General features: G+C 39.7%; 1 protein-coding gene across 1 annotated transcript in view; it reads right to left on the bottom strand.

Moving 5' to 3' along the window:
* The window catches only part of LOC135205552 (uncharacterized), a 385,131-nt gene that overhangs the window by 24,522 nt on the left and 333,109 nt on the right, over positions 1-27,500 (bottom strand). Inside the window, 1 exon segment of the mRNA XM_064236313.1 lies at positions 868-1,329. Within this exon segment, the coding sequence (XP_064092383.1) occupies positions 868-1,329 (462 nt within the window).

Raw genomic sequence — 27,500 nt, 5'->3', positions numbered from 1 at the left:
GCTTTTAAAAGCTTTCGTTTAAAAGAGGAAATGATTTGGCCATATATCAGACACCCTTTCAATAAATCACATCCATTAATATTCTCTTTCCATTCCTCTACTTCTACTGGAAAATGTTTCAAAGCTTAGGTTGCATGCAATACTTAGCGCAACAAAAACATGCAAAAAGGAAGGATTTGAAATTCATAAAAATGATCTGGCTTTCTGTTTTACGAGTAACATTTAATTAGCATTTATAAGACAAGAAGAAATTAAACCGAGGCGGTTTAATGATGATCCCGTCCAAAGTATAGAACTGGATAGGCACTGACGTTCAACTTTAAGAAATTGTTCTTAAAAGATCAAAATCAACGTTAATGAGTTAGAAGACACCTTAACATTAGTTATAAAGGCCCTTTCATAATATATCAAATGGCAATCAATAAATATATACATACGATCATGAGCAATCAGGCATAGTAATCATTTAGTGCTCCGTGCTTGGCAGAGGGTATAGTACAGAGTAAATGGAACATACACTAACATGGCATGCAAGGTTGCAGCCTATATTGACTACGGCTTTGGTGGTTTCCCCGAGCATTTCATGAAACGTCAAACATCTTCCATGGAAACACTACTCAACGAAGCCGCCCGGGAATGCGCGCGAAAGGTTTTCATTTTATCTTCCATATCTTGGGGAAAGGCTTTGAAGCCTCTTGATGCTCTTGTAGAAAAAAATCTATATTTGCGAACGACAGTTTTCTTCTGGGGGGGGGGGTGGGGGGGGGGGGGGGGGGTGTGAATGAACGAAAGACACAATGATGCAAGGGGGAAAACCTTTCGCGTGGAATGGCGGACTTTCAGCTAGAGATGCAAAACGGTGTCTACCTGATGACTTTGGGATCATGTTCGCCCCCTTCCTTGCCGTCGGCGTGTTCTTTGCGTTTGCGGTGGGCAGAGTGAGGCACCGAGGGCGGAAGGTGCGACGCCGTCAAGAGTGGGGAATCTTTTTCGGGGGTCGGCCGGGCATCCTGCTCGCCGTTTCTGTTGGCAGCGTCCGTTGCGGAATCGCTGTTGAGGCCGGAAGTGGGAGAAGCCAAGACATCAGTCGGGTCCCGAGGCTCCGGGGCGCGTGTGACTGGCGCCGCGGGGTCAGGGGTCACCGGGGATGCTAGGTCAAGCGGCAGAGAGGTCACCCGCGGCTTGTCTGTCGAGCCCCCACCGGGCATGGTGGAGGGCGACGTCCAGGCGCTACTTCCGCCGCCATAAAGGGTGCTCTTTCCGAGGGCTCTGCCGCTCCTGGCGCTGTTGCCGTTGTTGGGGCTGCTTCCACTCCCTACTTCAGTCAACCTGAAGGGGGAAGCGAGGGAGGCACGGCATGATTCTAGTCTTCCACTCACTTCAGTACAGGCAACATGATCCAAAAACATCAAAAGGTTTCATCCACAGGCAACGAAGGGGCTTCAAGATCGTCAAGTATTAAATAATTATAATAATCTGTACTGCATTTTGTATAATATATTAAATTTGACAAATACCACATTTTTTATATGAATCCCCCATTTGGCGTTTTAATAGCCAATTTGAGTACAGAAGAAAAGTCAGTAATAGGCAGAATAGAGAAACTTCTATACAAAATAAACGCGGCTGAAATGGCTATTATTTTCAATAAAACCTGTAATAATAATAATAAAATAATAATAATAATAATAATAATAATAATAAAAACACAGGTAGGAAAATGGTATGCCTTCGAGTTATACAGTCTGTGGATTAACATCATCTTTTTCAGTACCTTAGAAAAAGGACAGCTAACAAGGACAACCATTATAAAAGAAACAGAAGGCATTAATACTGTTACACAAAAGATAAATATATATATATATATATATATATATATATATATATATATATATATATATATATATATATATATGATCTCTATCACATACATCATTAATATACGAAAACAGATTTTTTTGTCCTTCCATTCCCTGTAAAAAAAGAATGGTTATAAAAAGTAGTTTTTGTCTGCATATAAAAAGACAGAGCAAGTAGCTCTGTCCCTGATCTAACTGGTGCTGAGTCAATAAGCCAGTCGTTGTGGTGGGAGTTGAGAGTCCCAATGCTTCGATGATGATCACTCATTCTGTGCTGGCCTGCCTAAGAGCTTGGTCAGGAATGCCTGCTCGCACCTTTTCAAGCACTATCTCCTACTGAGTAATTACATTCATCCAACTGCCTGATCTTCACCAAGCTTCTCGATATAAACACATCTGTGTGTGTGTGTGTGTGTGTAAAAATGTGTGTATGTACATACATATATATATATATATTATATATATATATATATATATATATATATATATATATATATATCGAGCTATAATGTCCTTTAATATCTAATTCGCTATACCTCGGAATTAATATATTTTCATATATGCTTAACCGAAGGGGAATTTTTTCTCGATAATAGACTTGCCTGGACCAGGGCGCGAACCCATGGATCCTTTCAAATCCAGGAACGTCAGTGAAGCTCGATATATGTATATGAATCACGGAAATGTGATATGACTTTTATATATATTATATATATATATATATATATATATATATATATATATATATATATATATAAATGTGTGTGTAATTCCAGTTTCTCTCACGTGTGGGAAAATGCTTCTAATAAAAGAAATGGTATTTACGACGTAAATAACGCGCAAATAATAATAAATCTCAGGAAAATCAGCTGGAAATTGGCGGTAAAGTTATTTGAAGACATTAATTCGAGTTCTGTTACAATCTACAATAACGATGAGTTTGGCCAAGTAATCTGAGCACAAAATCGTAATAACTGCACAATTCTCAAGCCAAGTATATTCATACATTCTATAGCTTTTTCCAACTATATTCTGATAACCAGGTTCATCCAGTTTCATCCAGCCAATACATGAAGATAATTACTGTGCTTACACTATCCAGCGTTCCATAGCCATTATATAGTACACTAATGTTTCAATGATAAAATCACTCATTTCAAAATAAACTTCCGTTGGCCCCCCAAAACCATTGAATACCCTCAGTCTTTAGTACCGGAAATAAAAACATTTGACCAAATATATAGACGACGACACAATTCTGCTCCGGCCACACTGATCCCCTATCAGCTCGGTATTAAGCTTCTACTGGCGGCGCTACGAAATTGGGAGCGCCCGCTCCTGCAACAGGCACTGACAAGATCAAACGAGCTCCGAGAGAGAGAGAGAGAGAGAGAGAGAGAGAGAGAGAGAGAGAGAGAGAGAGAGAGAGAGACGCTTCAGTGAGGTGCGGTTGTTAAAGCTTGTGGGGAGAGGAAATCAAGGTTTGTTTTTAAGGCGTCATTATATAACCTCGCGAAACAATCGGTCAGCTTGGCTTTGGGAACAAAACTTCCAAGAAACTGTTTAAATTCAGTTTCATTTTTAATAGGGAGCTGGACCAGCGTGAACATGAACAAATCTCTGAGTTAAACAAGATAAATGTTACTGTAATTGTTATTTTTCCAGCAAAAGATAGAGCAAGAAGCAAAAACAGAAGAGTAACTCTGCTTCAGTGAAAGCCTTTAATCCACTGGCTTACAAATGTAAATGACTTTCCACTGACAAGCCATCATCCCATTTAAATCACATAATGAAAACAAAAAGGATGGGACAAATTTCTTTCAGAAATACAATAAATCCATCATTTTTTTGGAAAAGAATAAATTCATCGTTTTAGGAAACGAGGAATTTCTCCCATACGACAGCCTCTGTAGAAACAGAGCAAAAGCGGCCCACCGATTCAGCAAATTTCTGGAGGAACAGTGAGAGGGCGAGCGCAGAAAGGTAGGATGTGAATAGCATTCCAGAAATTGCTGAAATTGCTGATGATTTACATCGTATTTACTTTGTATAATCAGGGACAGGTAACAAGGTATACTTGTTCCTTCCATCAGACAACGATAGACACAAACCAGACGCAAAAAGTTATAAATAATAAGAGTAAAACAGCCAAAGCTGCAACGCCTACACGTCTTAACGTCTAGTCTCCTGGCCCTTGGGAGAAGTGTGCGTGTGTTTAGAAAAAGAATCAACAATCGTCAAGATGGCCTCTCAAGGAGAACTCGTAGCGCCTGAGAGATCAGAATGGTAAAAGAAAAAAAAAAAGAAAAAATAAAAAAAAATAAAACAGAAACTTTTATTATTATTATGTATTATCACCATTTCTATGGTTTGCACATAGCTCTAGTGAAGCAGAAAAGGCCATTTGAGACCAATATTTAAAATATTCTTTATGTAGTCTATCGCCATGACGTAACCCTTGTGATGAACCCATCGAGGCACTCTTACCAGTCAAGTATCAGAATAAATAGGTCACACGAGGCTTAAAAAGCCATGATAATAAGTGAACGAATGTATAATTTGGAGGCTGCGTGTTTCGGTTGAGAAGCGTAACAAAGTACTGCCCATACTCTGCAGAAGGTTCTAAACTCTAAGCCGGGGTCAACACCGTAGTAAGTCCCCGTCAAGTTGTGTAAGAGCATCGCGTGTTGATATCTCGAGACCCGAGCACGACAGAACCAGATCAATACTCGGTTTCAGCAAGTTCATGCTTGTTCTTTATCCTTCCTTGAACAATTCCTTGGGATTTTCACCAGATCACATCCATGTATCGTGTAATGATACCGTCAACGACCTACGAATGTTCTCTACCTAGCCTTGAAATTCGAGTGAATCTGCCAGGCAGGATATAATAGTCACTTTGTTGTGAATGATTATATATATATATATATATATATATATATATCTATATATATATATATATATATAGATATATATATATATATATATATATGAGGAGCTTGATCGCGGAATATATAAAACTTGATGCTATGTATACATAAAGGTGATGCCACAGAGGAAAATGAAAAGACCAGAATTGCCAAAAACTTTCGGTCTACACGACCCTTTACTTTACGTGCAGACCCTTTTCATTTTCCTCCGTGGCATTAGCTTTATATATGTATATATTTAAAAAATCACAGTAGATGCACGTGACTTCATTAAATAAGCGAATACCACAGGGAAATGACAGGTAGAAATTCAAGCGCTTTCGTCTTTACTAAGACAAACACAAACACACACACACACACACTTATATATTATATATATGCGTGTGTGTGTGTTTACAAACGATTGGGAAATAAAAATGATGGTGTTGCACCACAGCAATGAGGCAACGCAGATCTACTTTCTGAACCTACTGCAAGGAAGGCTGGCATTACATAAACAGCACTTACATACCAAAGATATTTGTACGTAGCATATCAATAAAATCGAAGCAACCTTGAGTCCTTACGCAAACTTATCAACGGAAGTCTTCATGAGAAAGAAGAATAAAAAAAAAAACATCATGAAAGAAAAAAAGAAAAAAAAGCAATATTATGGTATATATAATGACTCAGGGATCTCCAATTACCCGAAAAGAAATGTTCCAGAAGCACTCAACGACTTAACTATAAGATTTAATTCCAATGCACAAAACTAAAATTCCCAATTACAAGAATTGATACACGATACACACAGGCCGTACACAAACATTCTCTCTCTCTCTCTCTCTCTCTCTCTCTCTCTCTCTCTCTCTCTCTCTCTGTGTGAAACACCAAAAAAACATCACGTTTTTCTCCCCAACTCTCGTGGTTTGTCGAGAAAAGCACTCTTCCCAGAAGGAAGTCAGTCTAGGGCACCTGAATAATTCCTGGTATTTTGGTGGGTCCTCTCCAACCCCGAAATAAAATTCTCTTTCACGAGATGCAACTCGAACCACCGAACCAGAATGCGTGCCGTCTTTACATCCTGGTATGAAGGCACTTTGGCAGCCACAATATCTCTTCAGTGACAGTTTCTACATGCTGATGTCGCTCCCAAGCCAGAACAACAAAGTAGATGAGGGTAACGTAAACTTATAAGATACCTTAGCCATAGGTCATACTGAGGCCTAAAAAAGCTTCAAGATTTAGGATAACACATTATCAACTACAACTACTCCTCTCATTACCCACACATCCTAGCATATTAAGGAATGGCTCAAGAAATTGGTTTTCAAGAAATTACAAAGAACTTTGCTGGGTAAGGCGGCTTGCAAACTGGACGATCTAATGACTGCATTTGCGACATTTTCCTGGCTTAAAATAAGCAAAAGATGGAAAAATAAAACAATTCAAGAAAAGTCAAACGCTCGTTTTAATTGTTGTTTGCTAGCTTTTGAGAGAGAGAGAGAGAGAGAGAGAGAGAGAGAGAGAGAGAGAGAGAGAGAGAGGCAAAGATATCGTCTACCTTTAGTCCAAGTCAACATTATTGAGCCCCCAGACGAATGAGAAAATAAAAAAATGATGAAGTTTGTACCAGAAACTGTAAAGACCGACTGTCTCTTTCTGAAGTTTTATATATAAAAAAAAATTGAACAACTGCAGCACTAGGAAATAGTCATTATTATTTTCTTTAATATTCTTCACTTTCCTCTTTGGGAAACTCGCCTAACAAGTTAATGGTCCCTTTCGCTGACAAAAATGATAATAAAATAAGCTGTTCTTCCTGACACTCCTATTCAGAGACAGCTGTGACACCCTGTCCCTACACCGACAAGACTCTTGAAAGATCCAAGGTGGCCTCTAAGCTCAAAAGGTCAAGAGGCAGAAGACGGTCACCAAACAAGAGGAAGAAAGCGGAACAAAGAGGAGAGAGGACGAAACAAATGGAGAATGAAGTGGAGAAACCTTCGCTTCGTATTCTCTTTGTCTTCAGATTTTCACACATTTGGGGGATGTGAAGAGACGATGCATCGTTGACATCCAGCGGCCCGAAAAACTGCAACGATCAGACACTAACAAGCGTAACAGACCTTTCCTTTTACAAATTTATCCTACTGAGTTGAATACATTACCTACAGCATACAGCATACATCATACAAGTAGCTTAAGCGCTTTTGAAACAGGAATAAACTTGTCTCACACTCTAACAAGGAAATGCATTTTAGTATAAAGGTATGAAGATATACTTCACACTTATGTCCCCGTAACCTTTCAATTTAATTGCAAGTATTGCGCGGTTCTTGTATAAACTTCCTTGTTACGGAAGCCTGGAGAGAGAGAGAGAGAGAGAGACTCTTTCCTACTCGTGAATACACACACACACACACACACACACACACACACACACACACACACACACACACATATATATATATATATATATATATATATATATATATATATATATATATATATATATATATATATATATATATATATATATATATATATATATATATATATATATATATATATATGGAAAACGTGATTTCCGCGACACAATCTAGCCCGAATGACCATCTATGTATCGTGGATTGGCCATTTCCAACCCTCCGTTGCTCTTCAATAGGCATGACACTTGGAGACCCTTTTGCCCCGTCTCATATGTAATCCACTCGCACGTATTTGCTAAATGCTTACTGAATAGTTACACAACTTACTGGTGATGGCCTAGTGGCTCACAAGGCAACCCGCTTTACAATAGAGGTTGACATGAATCCAGTCAAACTTGTGCGTAAACGCAGCTACAACTGACAGTAACAACAAAGCCATGTGGAGAACGCAACGGCGCCAGTGTCTTCTGTTACGTGCCTGGCCGCTACTTCTGTGTTGGAGCAGATATCCATGACAACACCAACTTGGAATGCAGTCACTGTCAAAACATAGCTGAGACTCTCACTATCCAACAAGAAGACACACGACTTTGGTCGTTTTACTGTCAGTAAAAAAAACAAAACAAAAGAAAACAAGTCAGCAGCAGTTCTATGTACTGGAAAAACTAATGAATTTCAGGCCAAGCTTCTCGCCCCACCCCTCTTCTTTTTACTTATGAACTTACAATCTTCAGGAAGATTTACTCTAATAAATCCAACACAGCAGATCAGATAAGTGTAAATAACAGACTGGAATGGAATATAAGAAATTCTTGATGCCAAACGCTGCGACCTATGAGGTCATTCAGCGCTGAAAGGAAAATTGAGTAAAAGAGGTTTTAAAGGCGTAACAGGAGGAAAACCTCTCAGTTTGTTTGAGAGGGCGATAAGTAAGATGGAAGAAAGAGGATATGAACGGAGGTAAAAGGAATAAAAAGGGTTGCAGCTAGGGGACGAAGGGATGCTGCAAAGAACCTTAAATAATGCCTACAGTGCAAAATAACAACTATTGGAAATCCAAGGACCACGGTAATCAAAAGAGCCTCCCGCCCGCAGTTTTAAGTATAAGATGCATATTTTTCTTATATGTTCCCATGCAGAGCCTTAAACCGTAGACCCATCCTGGCCCCTTGAGTTTCGAACGAACCTGAGTAGTATAGGGAAGCTCTCACTACACAGAAGCGGTGTCATTTCTGGAGATCCATTTTAAATGACCCTACCGTACTTTCACTGTTTCCTGATTATCTCCCCTTGGGGTAGGTAGGGCCTGACCATCACACCTTGTTTGCTGCCCTTCACCAAATGGTGCTTTGTACCTATTTTGAGTTCCTCACTGGGCGAGTGGGTTCCGTGCTCGACTTCACTGCCCTAGTTCGAAATCAGAGGACTTTATTTCTGGTGATTAGAAATTCATTCTCGCTATAATATGGTTCGGATCCCACAATAAGCTGTAGGTCACGTTGCTAAGAAACCAATTGGTTCCTAGCCACGTTAAAAAATCTAATCCTTAGGGCCAGCCTTAGGAGAGCTGTTAATCAGCTCAGTGGTCTGATAAAACTAAGATATACTTAACTTTTTTTTTTTTTTTTTTTTTTTTTTTTTTTTTTTTTTTTACCTAGTTTGGGTGTTTATCACTACTTGTTCATATACCTACCTACATTGTACATGCATACAGACGACGGGTAACATTCGATAGCAGTGTCCAGCTCAGATAAGGTAACGGTAATATCAAGCACAATTCAAGTGTAAAGACAAAGTCCAGGAAGTCTTGAGGGGAAAAAAAAAAGAAGGGAGGGTGGGTTCTATTCGAGGAAGCCTCCCAAAAATTCCAAGATGTGATAATAATGAAGGTCTTACGACACTACCTTAAGGAAGTGACATTTGGAAACCCATTATTGAAATTAAGCAAACCCAGGAGAGAGAGAGAAGGAGAAACAAAATATAAAACTCCACCTCTCGCCGACAGTCGAACGAAATTCAAGACATGTCAAGTGTTTATTATCGTCAACTTACAAGCGCCGCTCGTTTCCTTATGGCTTCAGAAAACAAGCTACGTGACTCGGCCTAGGATGGAAGTAGCTCGGCGGGTGAGCGTCAACGCGGAGAAACAGACAAGGTGTCCCTGGAGTCTGGACGGATAAGTTTTCCAAACCGCTTACGGTCCTGGAACATTAGAGCGACGCTCTTCGCTTCCCGACCAGCCTGCTGGAAGATTTACTTGACTCCTGGCCCTAACCACTTGAAATAGGAACATCCTGCGTGATACTTTTGTCTCCTATCATCGGATATATAATATCCTGTACCCCCGTAATAGTCACTTAGTCCATTTGAAGTAGTGGACCGTGAGATACATTTTCATTATGTTTTTCACAACTTATTTCTTCTCATCCAGGAATTTTGCGTCTAAAGACATTTGAAATTGATTTATTTCAATATTGTCTTTTCATTATGTTTCTAATAATGTCATTTCATACTTGAACAACATCAGAGTACTTATATATTTTCAATAAAAATCAAAACAATACTAATAAATATATTATATTTTTGCTTCAGCAGGGGAGAAAAAGCCTCCAACTGTCCTTCTCGTACAGCAAGCTGCCTTACTCCCTGCCAAAATAAAAACATCGGTTTCGATATTGGGTATGTTTACATAAGGCGATGAGAACGAATCCTGCTGGCATAATGCCCATCAAGGGTCCAGAATTATTTACTGAAACATGTCCTTTCATCTGTAACATTCCGAACTGTATTCAACAGTGATCAAACAATGACACTCATTTTTGATCGAGGTTCGTCGCAACGCCGAACTACTGAAATCCGAGGGTACCACCAACTTCTGTTCTTTTATAACTCGCCAGGCAGGTCTAATGGAGACTACGGAAGGCAAATCGGTCTTCCAATTCGTCAGACAATACGTGACAAAACAATTCGAGATGACTTCCTGGAATATCCCGTTACAAAAGCCAGTTGAGACACGCTACGTTATTTTATTTTTTGTTTTTGGCCTTCGATAAGATTCTGTCACCCAAATTAACACTACTGAACAACGAACAATAAAATGACAACTGAACGGTAAAAAGGAACCGATGAGAGAGAGAGAGAGAGAGAGAGAGAGAGAGAGAGAGAGAGAGAGAGAGACTAGAAAAAACGCCCGGATTAAAAAGTCGATTTTTCATGTAGTCGGAAGAACACAAAAAGTAGTTTCCCATAAAAAGTAAACTTCTCCGGAATGTACCAGATTGGTAACTACAGCATCCGTTTACCTAAACCACAGATACTGTGACCACGACAGTGCAGCAGTAAACTTCCACTCTTCAAACTTAATAAAATGAATTCCACAAGCAGCTCACCATTCTGAGAGAGAGAGAGAGAGAGAGAGAGAGAGAGAGAGAGAGAGAGAGAGAGAGAGAGAGAGAGCATGCAGTATGATGTTGCTAATGATGCTGATTGTTACTGGTGGCTAAAACACATGTAGAATCTACCTTAAAACCCCAATGCAGCCAAACAAACGCCCCCCCCCCCCCCACACACAAAAAAGATGATCAACAAATGAAAGAAACAGATTCCCAGCCTAGAACAACTCTTCTTCAGATCCCTTCCTCACCGAAGGCACAAAAGAGTCGAGAAAATGACCAAGTGGATTCACAGCCACATAGAAAAAGACATCACGATTTCCTCTTGTCATGTAACCATTTGTAGGAAAATCTCACAACCGGCCTGGATCGATTCATTCGAGTATTCTGGAAGCTTCGCCACTGCTCGGGAAATATGATGAAATCACCATCGCCGCCTCTCTCTCTCTCTCTCTCTCTCTCTCTCTCTCTCTCTCTCTCACACACACACACACACACATATATATATATATTATTATATATATATATATATATATATATAAATATATATATATATATATATATATATATAATATAAATAATATATAGATATATTTTGTTTTTGTATATATCTATATATATATATATAATATATAATATACAATGGCTAACGAACCATCAAGCATATTAATAACATTCTTAGAAATTGTGGTGGTTATTGTAGTGGTAGTAAGGATATAGTGGTGGTGGTTGTAGCTATAACGAGTTTTTATTTTAGCACAGGCGTGGAAACGCGCAGACGCGAGTTTAACCGGAAAGCGCTCACAAGCACAAGCACAAGCAAGCTGTTCAACCGCCTGAGTAAATCTTACAGAACACGGCAAGGTCAAATGTTCTACGTTGTAGTACCAGTGGTGGTAGTCACTACAATAGTTCAGTTCACACGCACGAACTCACACACACACACACACTCTCTCTCTCTCTCTCTCTCTCTCTCCTCTCCTCTCTCTCTCTCTCAGGCCGGCGAGGCTTCTGTTGACGGCCAATGGAAAATTCCACAATCCACGTTCTCTTCAAGTGGTACACGCCTCTCTCTCTCTCTCTCTCTCTCTCTCTCTCTCTCTCTCTCTCTCTCTCTCTCTCTCTATCCAGTCACGTTGTATAATTCCATTGGAATCTTTTAATAACTCAAAAGCCGCGTATTCCTTAGTAAGTTTGCATTGTTATACAAATATTCACAGACGTTCAAATGCAAAAAGGTACCATTGTTCAAAGTAAAAGAAGTTCATTACACGTTTAGAGAGACGCATCTACGACAGATTTCACTTGATGGAACATGACAGACATCATTACAAAAGAAAGATGTCGCTTCGAAAAGAATCTTGAGGTCATGCAGTACTTGCCAAGTCATGACAATCGAGTAGACGGAGAACATTCCACAAAGCGTACAATCTGTATAATACTTCGAAAGTACAAAGACGAAAACAGTCTTGAAGCCCTACAATATGGAAAAAGGAATAAAGATAAGAAGGAATAAAATGTATTAATAGACAAGCGTACAAAATACTTAACTAATTGACAACTTATGTTGTGTGACAAGCAGTGGTGAGGATAACGGAAAAATTCAGAGGCGACAGAATCCGACCTTGATCGTACGCTCGCTCCAAAAGCTCTCCCTTTTGAACTGCTTCTAGGAAACAGTCAACTCTCTCTCTCTCTCTCTCTCTCTCTCTCTCTCTCTCTCTCTCTCTCTCTCTCTCATCACAATTCCACGAATAGCTCTTACCAAAACAAATTAAAATGCAACCAACGCCACAATATATTCATGTGCTATTTTTTCTTTATAAGGCACTGAAAACATGACAACGCAAAAACAAGTGACAATCTCTTTAGCTTCTGCGTCCATTTGTTCCCTCATAACATCAATAATGATTTCCCGGATAGACAGCGGTTGCATCCTGACACGCCTTCACAAACACCCTTTACGACAAGGATAAACAAACAGCAGTATTTACATTTTGATTGTTTTTTCCTCTTTCATAAAACCGTCACCAAACTAATTCAAAGGATGCAAGGATATACGCAGTATCTTTGCTACTTATCTCCTGTTCTAATTTGAAAATTTGGACGGAATTTTAAGCTTGTACCATACGGAGGTTGGTTAACAATAATAAAAATAATGATATGGGTATTGTTACCGTAAAAACCGTAAAAAAAACTTGTTAATTAGTTCTCCCACTGACGTCTCCTGACCCACATCCATCGGAGAGCGCAGAGAGAACGCAACCAACGGGAACGTTCAACTGACCAATTGCCAATACTTGCAATCGTTCCCCGAGAACACCAAGCGCCAAGCATCGCTCGTGCAACTTTAACGCAGCTAAATTTAGATGTTAATCCCTCGGCTTCCATAGCCGATGCCCTTTGACATTTTACGTGCCTTTTGCATGAAGCACAGAGAGAGAGAGAGAGAGAGAGAGAGAGAGAGAGAGAGAGAGAGAGAGAGAGAGAGAGAGACCATTGCATGCCCGCTACATGAAACGCAATGCTGTAATTTCACGTTATGTTAATTTGGCCTGTAATAGTTACGGCATTAATGACATAACAGAACCAAAGAAGCAGAACCTAATCCCCACCCAATTAACGAAACGGCAATAAAACTGATACCTAAAATGCATCATAAATTAATATAAATAAACAAAGCCTGGTGCCTTTGGTACCAAATAGCACAACACGACCTTGCAATCGACATTCGGACCCACTATCATCATGAAAGCAATATTTGTCAATTTCCGGATGTGTCGTAACAGTGCGAAAGATTAGATGTCAATCTCCACTGCTCATAATCATTATGTGCCGCTTGAATATGTATACTACTTGCCAGAGTTTTTGAAATATACACAGTGGAATTACGCATCGACAGCTATACTTATATATGCAGAATCAAACAGCATATATATATATATATATATATATATATATATATATATATATATATATATATATATATATATATATATTAATATCCAATTCACAATTCACTCTACCTCGGAAATAATATATACTCGTATATGTTAACCGAAAGGGAATTTTTTGGATGGATAATAAGTTCGTCGGCTTGTGGGATCGAACAAGCGAACACAGAAGAACTCAGGACTGCAGTGACGCCTTAAACCATACGGCCAACGAGGTAGAGTTAATTGGATATTAAAGGACATTTGTAGCTTAATGCTTGTAGATGACTCACGGTGTGATAAAATTCACTCATAGTATATATACACACATATATAATTATATATATAATATATATATGCATACATATAAAACCTTGCATTACAACTTACAATTATTTCTGTATCAAACAAGTACCCCGACGCAAGCAAAGTTTAGCAATCAAAATGTCAGCGATTTCGCCTTGTCTTTATTATAAGATATAACTACTGCAGACTGATCACAGTATAAGAGAACACTGCATTTAGAAACGTCTCAATAAGATGCTCCATTCCAAGAGAAGAATACTCCCCAGCGTATGAGAAGATATTCACGAACACTGGCAGCTGTGTAAGAATAAGCAAAGACAACCCAGACAAAATCTGGGGTCCCATGAGCTCTGGTCGAGCTGAATATCTCCCACGGCAACACCACAACAAAGATGGATGTGGTTAATTACCGAGAACACTTGTGGGTGTACTCTCGCGCTCCTCCAGCGCAGAGTCTAAAAATAAATAAACATATATAAATATATGTATATATGTATATGTATATATATATATATATATATATATATATATACATATATTTATATGTATATATGTATATACATATAAATATATGTATATACATATATTTATATGTATATACATATATACATATAAATATATGTATATACATATATAACGATTTTCATACTTTGATGGGACTTTTCTGCTTTCCATCTTAAAAAGAAGGCTTTTGAATTCAGTAATTATTCTAAATTTTAAAAACCTTTTTCACTGCATGTCCAAAACATTTAGTGGAACCATGCACATTTTAACTGAATTACAAAAAAAGAAAAAGGAGGGATATTTGCATAATATAATAACCTAGGAAACAAGTATCTAGACTTCACATTAGAATTGGTTCTCAAAGAAAAATCCGGCTTTCTTGAATTGAAAAACTCAATAAAAAGTAACATCTTCTTGAGGAACTACACATTTCAGTTGATGCCACTTCTGAGGAGAAAAGATAATTAAGTTTTTTACTTGTCAGCATCATCCTACGCAACTCATTTTTTTTTTTTCAAACTAAAAAACATCTCACTAATATTTTTTTTCTGTTACATCAACCAGGATGAACGACTAATTAGATGAAAAGAAAAATCGTACATCAGTGAGCATTTGTAATTACCTTGTTGGTTGTACAGAGCACGGAAAATCATGCAGCTAAAACTGAGACAGTTTTGCTGAACCGAAAAAAATCTAAAAAAATTAAGCTACAGTCACGAGAGAGAGAGAGAGAGAGAGAGAGAGAGAGAGAGAGAGAGAGAGAGAGAGAGAGAGAGAGTTTCAAGGAATGTCTTATGTCATTACAAGTTCTTATTCATGAACAGCATTAAGGAAAGTGAGGAAAATACTTCCATGACAGTTTAAGCTGAAGCCCTTATGAGAAACAAGAGGGCGATATTCCTCATCGTTTCAGTCGGCCTTAGGCCATGAGCAGTTCTCCTCATTTTGAAGAGCATAAGACACATACGCATACGCACGCAGTGTACATACACTACCACACATGCGCACAAGAACGCAGAAACTCGGGAGGCAGACGTGCCCTAAGACAGGAGGCCGCCCGTAGTCGTTCGCCTTCACAAGGGACAAGGTGTGACTCCTACTTCCTCGTCCTCTGCGCCCTCTCCAAGAATGTTCATTTCATCGGAACGCTGCAAGGAAGTGGATTTACGACTGGATCTTGAATTACGAATACCAATGATAACTACCAAGATTATTACCGAAGAGGAGAGCCGTTGACGAAAAAAAAAAAGGCGGGGGGGTGGGGGGCAATGCTCCCCCTCCATATACACAGAGGGAATTTATGAAAACTATTACTGGGGCACAGTTTTCCGTGTCGAAAATGAAGACAATGGTTGCTGGACCTGCAACCAAAACTATTATTATTATTATTATCATCCCAAAAAGTGTCTAAATAACAAGATTTCCCCTGCTACCTGATAACATAGGCCGGGGAATCCTTCCCTATCATTACCTGAATCTATTATGGGGTATAACCAGGTAAAATTTGTCCATGGCTAGACACTGGCATAACCTCCAATAATCGATAGGTGACAAGTCTGGTACTACGATTATCCAACCACACGTGATTGCAGTGACTGGCTGTGAATGAGTCATGGTAAGAGGCACCTGTCCAGATGTTGAGCACAGATGTTTTCACACATTGCCGAAGTACAGGTGTTGCCCGGTTAAGGGGCTTCCACGGAACGGGCATAGCCGTATCGCCTAAAATAGTCGTAATGCTATACTGACGATATAAGTAGTAGATCTGGTTTGACCTTCAAAGGATCCATGCCTTCACCATGAAAGCCCCCCCCCCCCCCCCCCCCCCTCTCTCTCTCTCTCTCTCTCTCTCTCTCTCTCTCTTATCACCTCCGCACCTTGTGACGTCAGAAATGGCATTTGGGCGCGGCCAAAAATTCATTTCCCAATTTCCTTCGAGTTTCCGTCCCTCAAAAAAGGAACCCAGAAACCGGCTCCTCATCTTCCATCGGCCCCTTCAATCTCTCTCTCTCTCTCTCTCTCTCTCTCTCTCTCTCTCTCTCTCTCTCTCTCTCTCTCATCCTCTGGCGTCTTATGATCTTAATCACGGAATTCTCGATGTCGGTGGCACCGTTTAATTAGCAAGTTTATTGGAATGGATGTTGCGATTCGAACTGTACGTCATTAAATCAGCAGCATCTCTCAGGAGCATCATCTAATATGCTCATCGGAGATGTGGGAGGCCAGGAAATGCTGCGTTGGATAACTCCATTATCTTCAAGACTCAAGTCGACTCTCTCGTTAAGGAGCAGCAGCTGGGCCTCTATTCTATAAATAGAGTCTTAAAATTTAAATAACTAAGGATACCAGGAAGAATACTGATACTGATTTAAAAACTGCATAGTTATCTAATTGTCCATAATTATGCGAATAAGGGGGGAATTCCGTCGCGAACTGACAAGCCCGCCAGGAAATGATGCGACCAGTCCAGTTACTGTAGCACCGCCAGAGAATCGTAATGACCGACATGCCAAGAGCAAGTGGTGTGTCGGAGCGGCACGGATCAATCCCTGGCGGGGGACACTGGTCAAGCGATGGCACGCGGTCACTGCCGTCTCAGAAACTCATACACGTATCGAACACGTCACGCTATTGACTGCAAACTACGCAGCAGCAGCAACAGCGGCACCAGCGCCAAACAACGTGAAACGTTATGTGGGTAGGAAATACGTGAAACGTTTATGAGGGTAGGAAATGATTTCGCGACACTTTGACTTTACGGTTTGGAATATTTCAACAGTCAAGTTTAACAAACCAAGCAAGGACAATATTGTGAAATTAGTAAAAACACACTTCAAAATAAGGGTATAAAAATAATTCTCATGTAAATCATGTAACTATGAAGACATCCATCCATGAACATAAAATGAGTCGGAGAATATAATTATGAGACACGGCAAGTTCCAATACTGTAAATAGAAGCCTTTTAGCGCATCCGTTGTTGTTGTTGTTGTTGTTGTGTTGTTGTTGTTGTTGTTCTTCTTCTTCTTCTCTTCTTCTTCTTCTTCTCTTCTTATTATTATTATTATTATTATTATTATTATTACTCGATAAACATGCTCTTGTAAAACCATCATCATTATTATCATTATCCGATATGCAAACCGCTCATGTAAAACTTGCATTATTATTATTGTTATTATTACTTAATATGGAAAACGCTCATGTAAAATCTGCTATATTGTTATTATTATTATTATTAATACTCAATATGCAAAACGGTCATGTAACACCCGCCATATACCCCCTTTAAAATTTACGATGGGTTTCTAACAAGCAGAGCAGCCAAACGGTCCACGGCGTAGCCGTCAATTTCACGAACCGTCTAATTTCCTGATCAATTTTGCCCATTGTTCCACCATCCACCAGTTTGACAAGGCAAACACAAACGCTAGTCAAACGTGTACGGATGATGTCGTCTCGCTTGCAGACAGGCAGAAGATCTATCGAGGCACTATTGATCCCGGGAAGGGAAGGGAAGGGAAGGGAAGACGAGGTGTCCAGACTTCAAAAGGAATTCTTCATTCGAAACTTCTCTGGCTTCCACTTATGTCACATGATTCTTTCTTCACACTCCCACCATTTTAAGTAGGCGAGAATGAGGACAACAAAACTTTAAAAGGATAGCCTTCATATGACGTCATTCCTTGCATTTTACTAAGAGTCATTTAAAAATGCTATAATGTCCACGGATGAAATATGGGGTACTGCAATTTCCATAATTGTCAAGGTATAATTAGATTTTGTTTTGAGGGAGATATAAATAACAATAATCTACTCACAAGGTTTATGGGGCACCACAATACTAAAGATTACGAAGTTAAATATCTCAAAAAGAACAAATAATGGTGAAATAAAACTATCCAAAAATGTCACCGTGGAGTACTACAAACATGAAATCTATCCTTATGGAGAAACACTCACTGATATTTAAAAAAAGGAAGAAAGAAAGAAAGAAAAAGGGCAATGTTGTTTTCAGCATTCAATATATTCAACATGGGAAGGTTCGCCTTGAAGTCAAACAACGGCTCAACGTCACAACTTTCGCTGACAATGAGAAAGACATCCGAAACAGCATCATCACGCACAACCAAGTGTTCACCCTATTTTTCCCTTAAGCGACATACACACGGGACATCCCTAATGACGTCACCACAGCTTTATGTATACCTCTGAGCTCTTCGTTGATAACAATATAATTTTACACAGATTTTTTTTAATTGGCAGATGGAATCTTGAAAATGAAACGTTCCAATCCGTTTTTACGCTAAATGTTGGTTTCTGTGAGCTTTCAAAAGTTTGCCGGACCCTTGTCATGAATTGTTCTTGCAACCAGACAATTTTTTTACGATCTCCAAGAGTTAAGCTTTCTGATGCAGCAGAAGCCACCACTTCAAGGGGAGGGAGGCTTTCTCACAGCACCTTTATTCTCTGTCTCCAGGGGAAGCTGAAAGACCAACCAGCGACTGCCGTTTTGATGACACCAGATCACGCCTTTGTGTGTAGCCAGCACCTGCTGGCTCAGGCATCAAAGAAGCAAATCCTCTGTTATTTAGATGGAAAGCAAATCTTAAACAAGTGATCCGTTTTCTGAATTTGCTTAGACAAAAAGTCACGCCTACACACATCGGCAAATCTCCATTTCCGAAGTCCTGAAGGAATTAAATGCTGGTATGCAATATGGACGAGATATATTGGGTGTTGCTGACCGATTTCTTTACTTAGATCTTAATGAAGAGCTTGGCATTTGTTTGACCTGCCGAAAAAAACTTTCTCTTTGCTTTTCACGAATGGTAATACGTAGAAAACTGAAAACGAAGACAATTATGATATTCATACCTCTCTAAGAATATAAAAGATTGATTATAATGGTAGCTGCTTCGGAAGACAGACAACAGTAACCACGAGCGTATCATGAGCATTCAAGTTCCATGGAGCCATTGAAAATCATTCCAGCAGCTGAACAACCCAGGCCCAGGCTGGCAAACTGGTCAGAGAATAAAAGACAGAAAACACATTTATCTCCCAATTATACAAAACAACTTCTGTATGCCTAGGACCGATTTCTCCCGAGAGACTCCCCACTGAGACTCAATACCACATCCAAGGTCTAGAGAATAGTATACTCTCTAGACCTTGATCACACCGGGCCTCTGTAGCGAGGTCCAAATATTGTCGTGCTGTTGACAGGTCACCAAAATTCCGGCTCCTAACGTTCCTTCCCTTTTCAGCACGGAATATTCTCAAGAATGTGCGAATGTCCCCCAACGCATACCAAATCAGACAGGCCTGAATAGTCGTATCACCAAGGATCGAACAGAAAAGGAGAGCCCACAGCGAAGGTAGAAGTGGCGGAAATGGAAGAAAATTCTGCCAATATATCAATGTTTCAGTAATTAAATGTGAAAGAGATGGGAGGGTACAACCAAACACTGAAGCAATGAAGGCATCAACACACTCAGATGACTTCAATCTACAGCAGTTCTACAAATCGGATAAATTACACCCCGTAAAAACCGGTCGACAACGTTCGCCTTTTAAATAACCACCGCCACAGGCAACATTCAGGAATGTGACTCACCGACAACAAACATACTTCTGCCACTTGCTTAAAAATTTAGTTTTGTTCTATAGAAATAGATCCAATCTCATACTACGCGATAATAGGATGAAATTCATTCATTATGGCCAGAAAAAAAGATTATTCAGATTCGCTGAAGGGGCTGATACCTTTAAACTATTTAATCGAGTCTTATTTTTAATCTGAAATTCCCCGAATGAATGGCGCTAAAGTATTTCTGAATTGATTCTTTTCATCTGTTGCTTTAAGCTGAATAAATGCAGAGTCAGACAGAAAAAACAAATGAACGAAATGAAAATGACCCCCGTCTCGACCACCAAAAGTGACACCGCGGCGTGACGACACCGTCCTCCGTCATAGTGGGATCACGTGCCGGGCTGGGCCCATCCCCATTGATCTGGCTTAAAGGAGATAAGGGGTCTCACGCATCAACAGATGAGTACGGGATATGCGAGAGCCAACAAGCAATGCATACACACACAACGCGGCAAAGGGGAAGGGCGGACTCTAACACTTTTTTTTTCTTCTTCTTCTTCTTCTTCATAAGGAGAGGCCCAAGACCCTCGAGGACATAAACGGCTGGTCTTGGAAACTTGACGGACTTTAAAAATTCGGAACAGATTTATATAACATATATATTTATTTGGCGATATCTTCGTGGTCCGACTTTAAGGTAAGTGTACCTAAGGCGGTTAACATGGACGTTCACTGTTCAAGGAACATGTTAGAAGAAAATAAAATAAAATAAAATCATCGGGGTTCTTAACAGACACACCTCGTATGTTTCTTCTCTTACTATCCCTTTTAAATATTAAACTTCCACCATACGGTTATGCGGCTTCTTAGGGGAGTCTTTATGCCAAGTCTGACCTAGGACTGGTACACGAAACCTAAGTTGGGTCTGTCGTCTGTTTAATTTCGATCACGAATTCCATAAGTTTCATGTCTTCACGGTTTCTTTATTGATCGTTCACTGGCCACGCCTTCTGGGCAACGATTTTTCATAGATAACAGAGAGGCGCCAACCGCCACCCATGCTTTCTGAGGGCGACACAAGCTCCTTTCATTTTATGACCCTTGACCTCCAGTAAGGGGCTCATCGGCACGCCACATCGTCTTATTACTACTTGCTGATGGCTTGGTGTCAACTAGGGACAAAACATCTTATCACTTGCTGATGGCCCAGTGGTAACTAGGGACAAAATGTTTTATCACTTGCTTATGGCCTGGTGTCAACTAGGGACAAAACGTCTTATCATTTGCTCATGGCCCAGTGTCAACTAGGGACGAAATACCTTACCACTTGCTCATTGCCTGGTGTCAACTTGGGACAAAACATCACTTGGTAATAGCCCAGTGTCAACTTGGGACAAAATGTCTTATCACCTGCTAATGGCCTGGTGTCAACTAGGGACAAAACGTCTTATCATTTGTTCATGGCCCAGTGTCAACTAGGGACAAAATATCTTATCACTTGCTAATGGTTCGGTGCCAACTAGGGACAAAACATCTTATCACTTGCTAATGGCCTTGTGTCAACTAGTGACAAAACGAGAGCCAAAATCATAGCGCCACTGTTCTCGGCCATTAGGTCTACATCAATCCCCTACTATGAATAGCACTCTTTTCCTTGCAGTACGGTATGGATCGCCAATAATAGCTCCTTTGTATCTCTCTCAATCACCATCTTACGAATAAGGCCTCTGTTACTGGCAGGCCTCACAATATCTTTGCGTCATTATGAACCGCCTTTATACGGCCACGCGTTTCTTACGCTTTGTGTTCATGCGTCATTATTATAAAATAGTTTTCTGAATATAATACTTTCCCCCCTGTCATACGTATAATTCTATATATATATATATATATATATATATATATATATATATATATATGATAGAGAGAGAGAGAGAGAGAGCGAGAGAGAGAGAGAGGGAGAGAGAGAGCGAGAGCGGAAGAGAAAAGATAGTGAATCTCGATAGATGGAGAGAGGGAAAGTGGAATTGGAGAGGAAATCCGGGGACGATCTGTGCACTGAGGTCTCGCATCCCGCGGGGCACGGGGCAATCAATAAACAGCCAACGCCTACTGAAATCTGTTCACTCTCCCGTCGTCCGTAAAACTGACAAATCACTGAATGAGCCCTCATTCAGTTGCCTAAATACTCGTCTCCCTTCAAGACAAAAATGTAAACACACCATCGTGAACTGAAGATCAAAGAACTCGTGTACTCGCAGCACAAGAGCCTTCAACCATATCTAAAGATTATTTACCACAAGCTCGTATTTTCCCTCCATAAATTAACAAAGATAAGTTGGTTTTGTGCCTTGTCTCTCTGTAGGAATTATCATCTCGGGTGATGCATGTTCGGTCTGATTTTCCGACCTCCAAAATATATGTCAAATAAAACTGGTGAAACGTAACCCAAATAGCAGTAGATATTTGGGCTGCGTTTGGTGTTGGAAGGAGCACTCAAGATAAAATAAAAAAAAACAAAAAGCAAAGACAAATACTGAGAAATAAAAGAGACAAGGAGTAACTGGTGTTATATTAGCACACACAGAGAGAGAGAGAGAGAGAGAGAGAGAGAGAACCTGCGGTAGTCTCTAGGACCAGAGATTAAAAGCCACTCGAAAGAAATTAAAGTTATTCCAGCGGAGTCCGTGTTAAAACCCTAACGAGTCCTTAACTTATTAGTAGTTTTCCGAGCCTCTTCCTCTCCAGCTTAATGAGCTTCTGGTGCCGGGATGAAAGCAAGCAAGACAAGAATATATAATGATAACACAGAAAATGTGCAATGCCATCACGGACATCGATTTGATAAGAGAAATGAGCCGAAACCTTTACAAGTTAAATATTCTACAGACAATGCTTTGTTGAATGCTATCAACCAGTTTCAGTGCAATGCATCTGCACTTTCGAGGCTCTCCTGCCCCCCCCAACCCTCGCCCTTCCCCAACAGGACTCTTACCAAAGGCGCCTCCTGGAAAAATATTTTCATAATAATTGCATGAATTAATTCTCATCTATAATTTAAATGCACAACTTTAATTTCACCAATAAACTTAAAAGACGTCATTTTTCTCATTTGTATCTAATGGTGTATAATCGAATCAAATCATGGTACATCAAAATCAGGGATCTATAACAGAAAAGGGCAAAACCGTCAACGAGTTACATCATGTTGTTGTCGTCACTCCAATTACAGCAGCTGATCTCTTCTCTCCCAGGTAAGTCCAGTTACAAAAACTTTTAAAAAATGAGTAAATAAAAAAAAAAGTGTTTGGAAATAAGAAGAGAAAGATAAATCCTGTGGTAGGTTGAGGGGCAGTAGGGCGGCGGGCAGCAGCACAAAAGAGACAACCCGCCTTGCATACCAAAGTCCAGCCAGGAAAACGCCGAGCGAGAGAAGCCCTACCCAGCAAAAACGAAATCACCTTCAGATAATAGCAAAAGTAATTCCTCGAATCCTGGTACCCGTCTATGATTATTATCGGCCCGTGGTAGCAAAATGTTGGGATGAAATACAGTTCTGAAAGAGGGCAAAAACCCAAGGCCTTTGTTGATTACAATTCTCATTTGACGTCACTCTCCTACAGGCGATGCTATTGCAACCCCCCTGCTTCGACCATTCAGCTGTTGTGTGATTGCCACATAAAAACGCCGAAAGTCACAAAGAGTACTGCCTTATAGCATGCTGAGCGTTACTGCAATTTCCAACATCACAGAGTCTGGTTCAAGTAGTAATGGAACATAATGAAAATCGAAGACCGACAGAGTAAGAGACTCCCCATAATATAAATCACCATACAATACCAATATTCGCCATAGTGCAAAAGCTGTATAGAGTAGCAAAGTGTATTAATAAAATCTGAAAGCAACACAGTCCCGGCATAAAAAAGATCCCTTGCAACACGTGGCATTACCGCATAATTATTATTTTGCAACATCGTGACCGTGTGATGAAGCAACTGGATCTGAAAAAGACGGCAATTTCAGCTGCCTGAGCGGAATATGTTATTCAGGAGACCCTAAAATTAACAGACTCCACAACATAACTACAAAAGAGAGCTACCACTCATTACTTTCGGAAAACTAGTCCTACACGACCAGGATATATCACCTTACCTGACTGAATTCCTCCTAGTCAACTCGGCTTTCCCCGATTCTCTAAAGGAATACATTGAAAAGTGTTGATATAACAGCGCCATTCAACCAGATGATTATCGAGTAATTGACTCGATAATCATCTGGTTGATTATCGAGTAATTGAGATTCTACTTGAACAAAAGGTGATGCCTGGAGAACAACAGAGTCAAAGTAGCTACAATCCGCCTGATGCTGTTTTTACGATAGACAGAATTATGTATCTTCAGTCTCATCACAACACGAGCTGTTATAGTAGATTGACATCAACCGTGCATTTGATGTCTAGGCCAGTCCCTTACGACGCTCCTGATTGGCTGTTGATAAGCCAAGCACAGGGCTGGAAACTCTCAAGTCTCTCTCGAGAGTTCACAGACTTGCCTAGACATCAAATGCACGGTTGATGTGAATCTACTATAGTAACAAGACAGGCTTCTCTACAGATACCTCTTCAGTTAGTACTCTCGGGATGAGCAGCGGAACTGTACAACGTATTACTCTTCAAAACTGTAAACATAATGGTCGATCAATTGGATGAAACACTCAGCAAAAAAAAAAAAAAAAAAAAAAAAAAAAAAAAAAAAAAAAAAAAAAAAAAAAAAAAGCCAAGCACTGGGACCTATGAGGTCATTCAGCGCCTGAAAGGAAATTTAAAGACGTAATAGGAGGAAAAGAAAACCTCACTGTTGCACCTTGAAATTATTGTTAGGAGAGGGTGGATGGCAAGATGGAAGAACGATAATATGAATGGAGGTACAGTAACAGGAACGGAAGGGGTTCCAGACAGGGACGCTGCAAATAACCTTTAGTAATGCCTACAATGCAACCCGTGAGGTGCACTGACGTCACTACCCCTCCTCGGAGATTACTTCTTTTGGATTCCTCCAATACAAGGGGGAAGTTTTAGAATGAAAAAGTTCTCGACTCTATTTCTTACTTCCTTATGCATTACTGTTTTACAGTTACCGTGATAGCGTTTTTTCCGCTCTTTTCCACACAAGGAAGACGTGAAGACATCTACTGACTTTTCCCATGCAATAGTGGTCAGTGGATATCTAACCCGTTTACGAAAAAACGTACCAAAATGTGGATGCGTGTATGTATGTGTGTGTGTGTATGTATATATATATATATATATATATATATATATATATATATATATATATATATATATATATATATATATGTCTAGTCTGTGCATATATGCGTGCGTGCAAGCGCACCCTTTACCTGAGTCAGCGCTATCAATTTCATATGCAAATATAAATTTTAGACTTATCTTTCCCCGTTCACTTAACGTCAAGATACCGCGCCCGAAGAATATGAATGATCATATAGCCTACTTCCCAAAAACTGCGCAGTAAGCTGGTTCCGATGGCTATAAATCGTTTTCTTAACTTGAAGACAAACTTACATCAGGGTAGAGTGAAATATATTATATTTATATATATATATATATATATATATATATATATATATATATATATATATATATATATAGTATATAGATATATATATATATACTAAATAGATAGATATGTATATATATATATATATATATATATACTAAATATATATATATATATATATATATATATATATATATATATATATATATATATATCTATATATATATATATATGCATGGATGTTATACATTCACACGCACACGCACACGCACACGCACATATATAATATATATATATATATAATATATATATATATATATATATATATATATATATGTATATGCACAATTACATGAATATATATGTGTGTATATATATATATATATATATATATATATATATATATATATATATATATATATTGATTCGCGAGTGTATAATACGTCACGGCATAGCAACATGCATGACAATGTAAATAATACCAAGAGACTGGGAAAGAAATCGATCAAAGATGACTGACGGTCACCTCCTACTTATACCAGTCCAGTTACAAATAGCTTGCTGTTTGCAGAAATATTTCCTAGGTACACTTTAAATCATTTGACAAAAGAAACGCTAATTCTGTAATGTAAAAATAATGTTGAGATGAGGAAAATGGTATAAAAAAGAGAAACTAAATTATATATTAATATAAGAACCTTTGATGCGTCCCACAGTTACTAATGACGGTCTACAACCTCTTTCTGGGACATCGATCGACTTCGATAAACATTTATCAGTGGATAAAAGATAAAGACACTCTCTGCGCGACAGAAGGTCGACTGCATCATTTATCAGATAAGCTGGCATGATCGATTCTTTACGATCGGGAGGAGCACATAAACACTGCATGACGGAGAAGACCGAACTGAAAGGGCAGAAATTTGGGGATCTTTGCATAGTGTGTGAGCTACGTGACCTACTGAGCCTAGTATGACGGCACTCTTCAATGGCACTCTCTCCTTTCAAAGGTGCCAGTGGCACCTACGAGCTGCATCGCCTTCGTGGACAAACATACACACACACGAACGTCTCTGACGTTCGATATCTTTATCGGCAGAGGAATATATTTTTCATTATTTTTTTCTCAATATTTTTCTAATGCAGTGACCGTATACTCACCCACAGGTGCAGACAGTTTTTCCCTGGATTTTACACATGGTGATCACGTGTTTGATGTACTCCAATTTGCTGGATATTTGCAAGCCACTGTGGACGCTACATACACTACCACTAAACACTCGCGGAACTTGTCTGAACTAAACATGGCGCACGAGGGAATGCCGATTTATACCACCGACGCTGGAGCCCTCTGTTGGTGGCACCGCACAACTCCCCTTACACTTCTCCGGCCTCCTCCTCCTCCTCCTGCTCCTCCTCCTCCGCCACATAACTTGACTACGAACTCACGTACTACGATCTAGGGCCTGTTTCGGTCATTACTGTTACATTACCTTGCCAAAGGCGAAAGATAAAAAGACAATAACAGTTCCAGAATGGGAAATCATTGGCAGGAAGCTCTCTCTCTCTCTCTCTCTCTCTCTCTCTCTCTCTCTCCTCTCTCTCTCGTTCAGCGGTAGATAAGGGCAGCAAGATCAAACTTTTGATCTTTCTGGGGAAATTGCATAGATCCACGACTTCCGGCAACTATGCCATTCTTACGCTGTCAATGGACGGCCGCCTCCATAAATTCAGGGATAACCACACCTCCCTTCATTCACCCCCCACCCCGCCCCCGAGATGCACAAACCTCCTCAGATAAGGGACACCCCTTTCTCAAGGTCAAAAGAGAAATAAGTCCGCTCATGAAGAAAATTAAGAGGGATAAGCATTCTTGATGATGGCTGCCATATCATTAAGCAAAGCAACTGGATGCGCATACAACTCCAGACACTTCTGCTCAATAATAGAAGACTAACGATTTAGACTTATCCGCTTACACGCTTCATAA

The sequence above is a fragment of the Macrobrachium nipponense genome, chromosome 24, assembly GCF_015104395.2.
Source record: "Macrobrachium nipponense isolate FS-2020 chromosome 24, ASM1510439v2, whole genome shotgun sequence".
Lineage (NCBI taxonomy): Eukaryota > Metazoa > Arthropoda > Malacostraca > Decapoda > Palaemonidae > Macrobrachium > Macrobrachium nipponense.
Note: the sequence above shows the minus strand (reverse complement) of the source record. Positions and strands in the feature narration are given on the sequence as shown.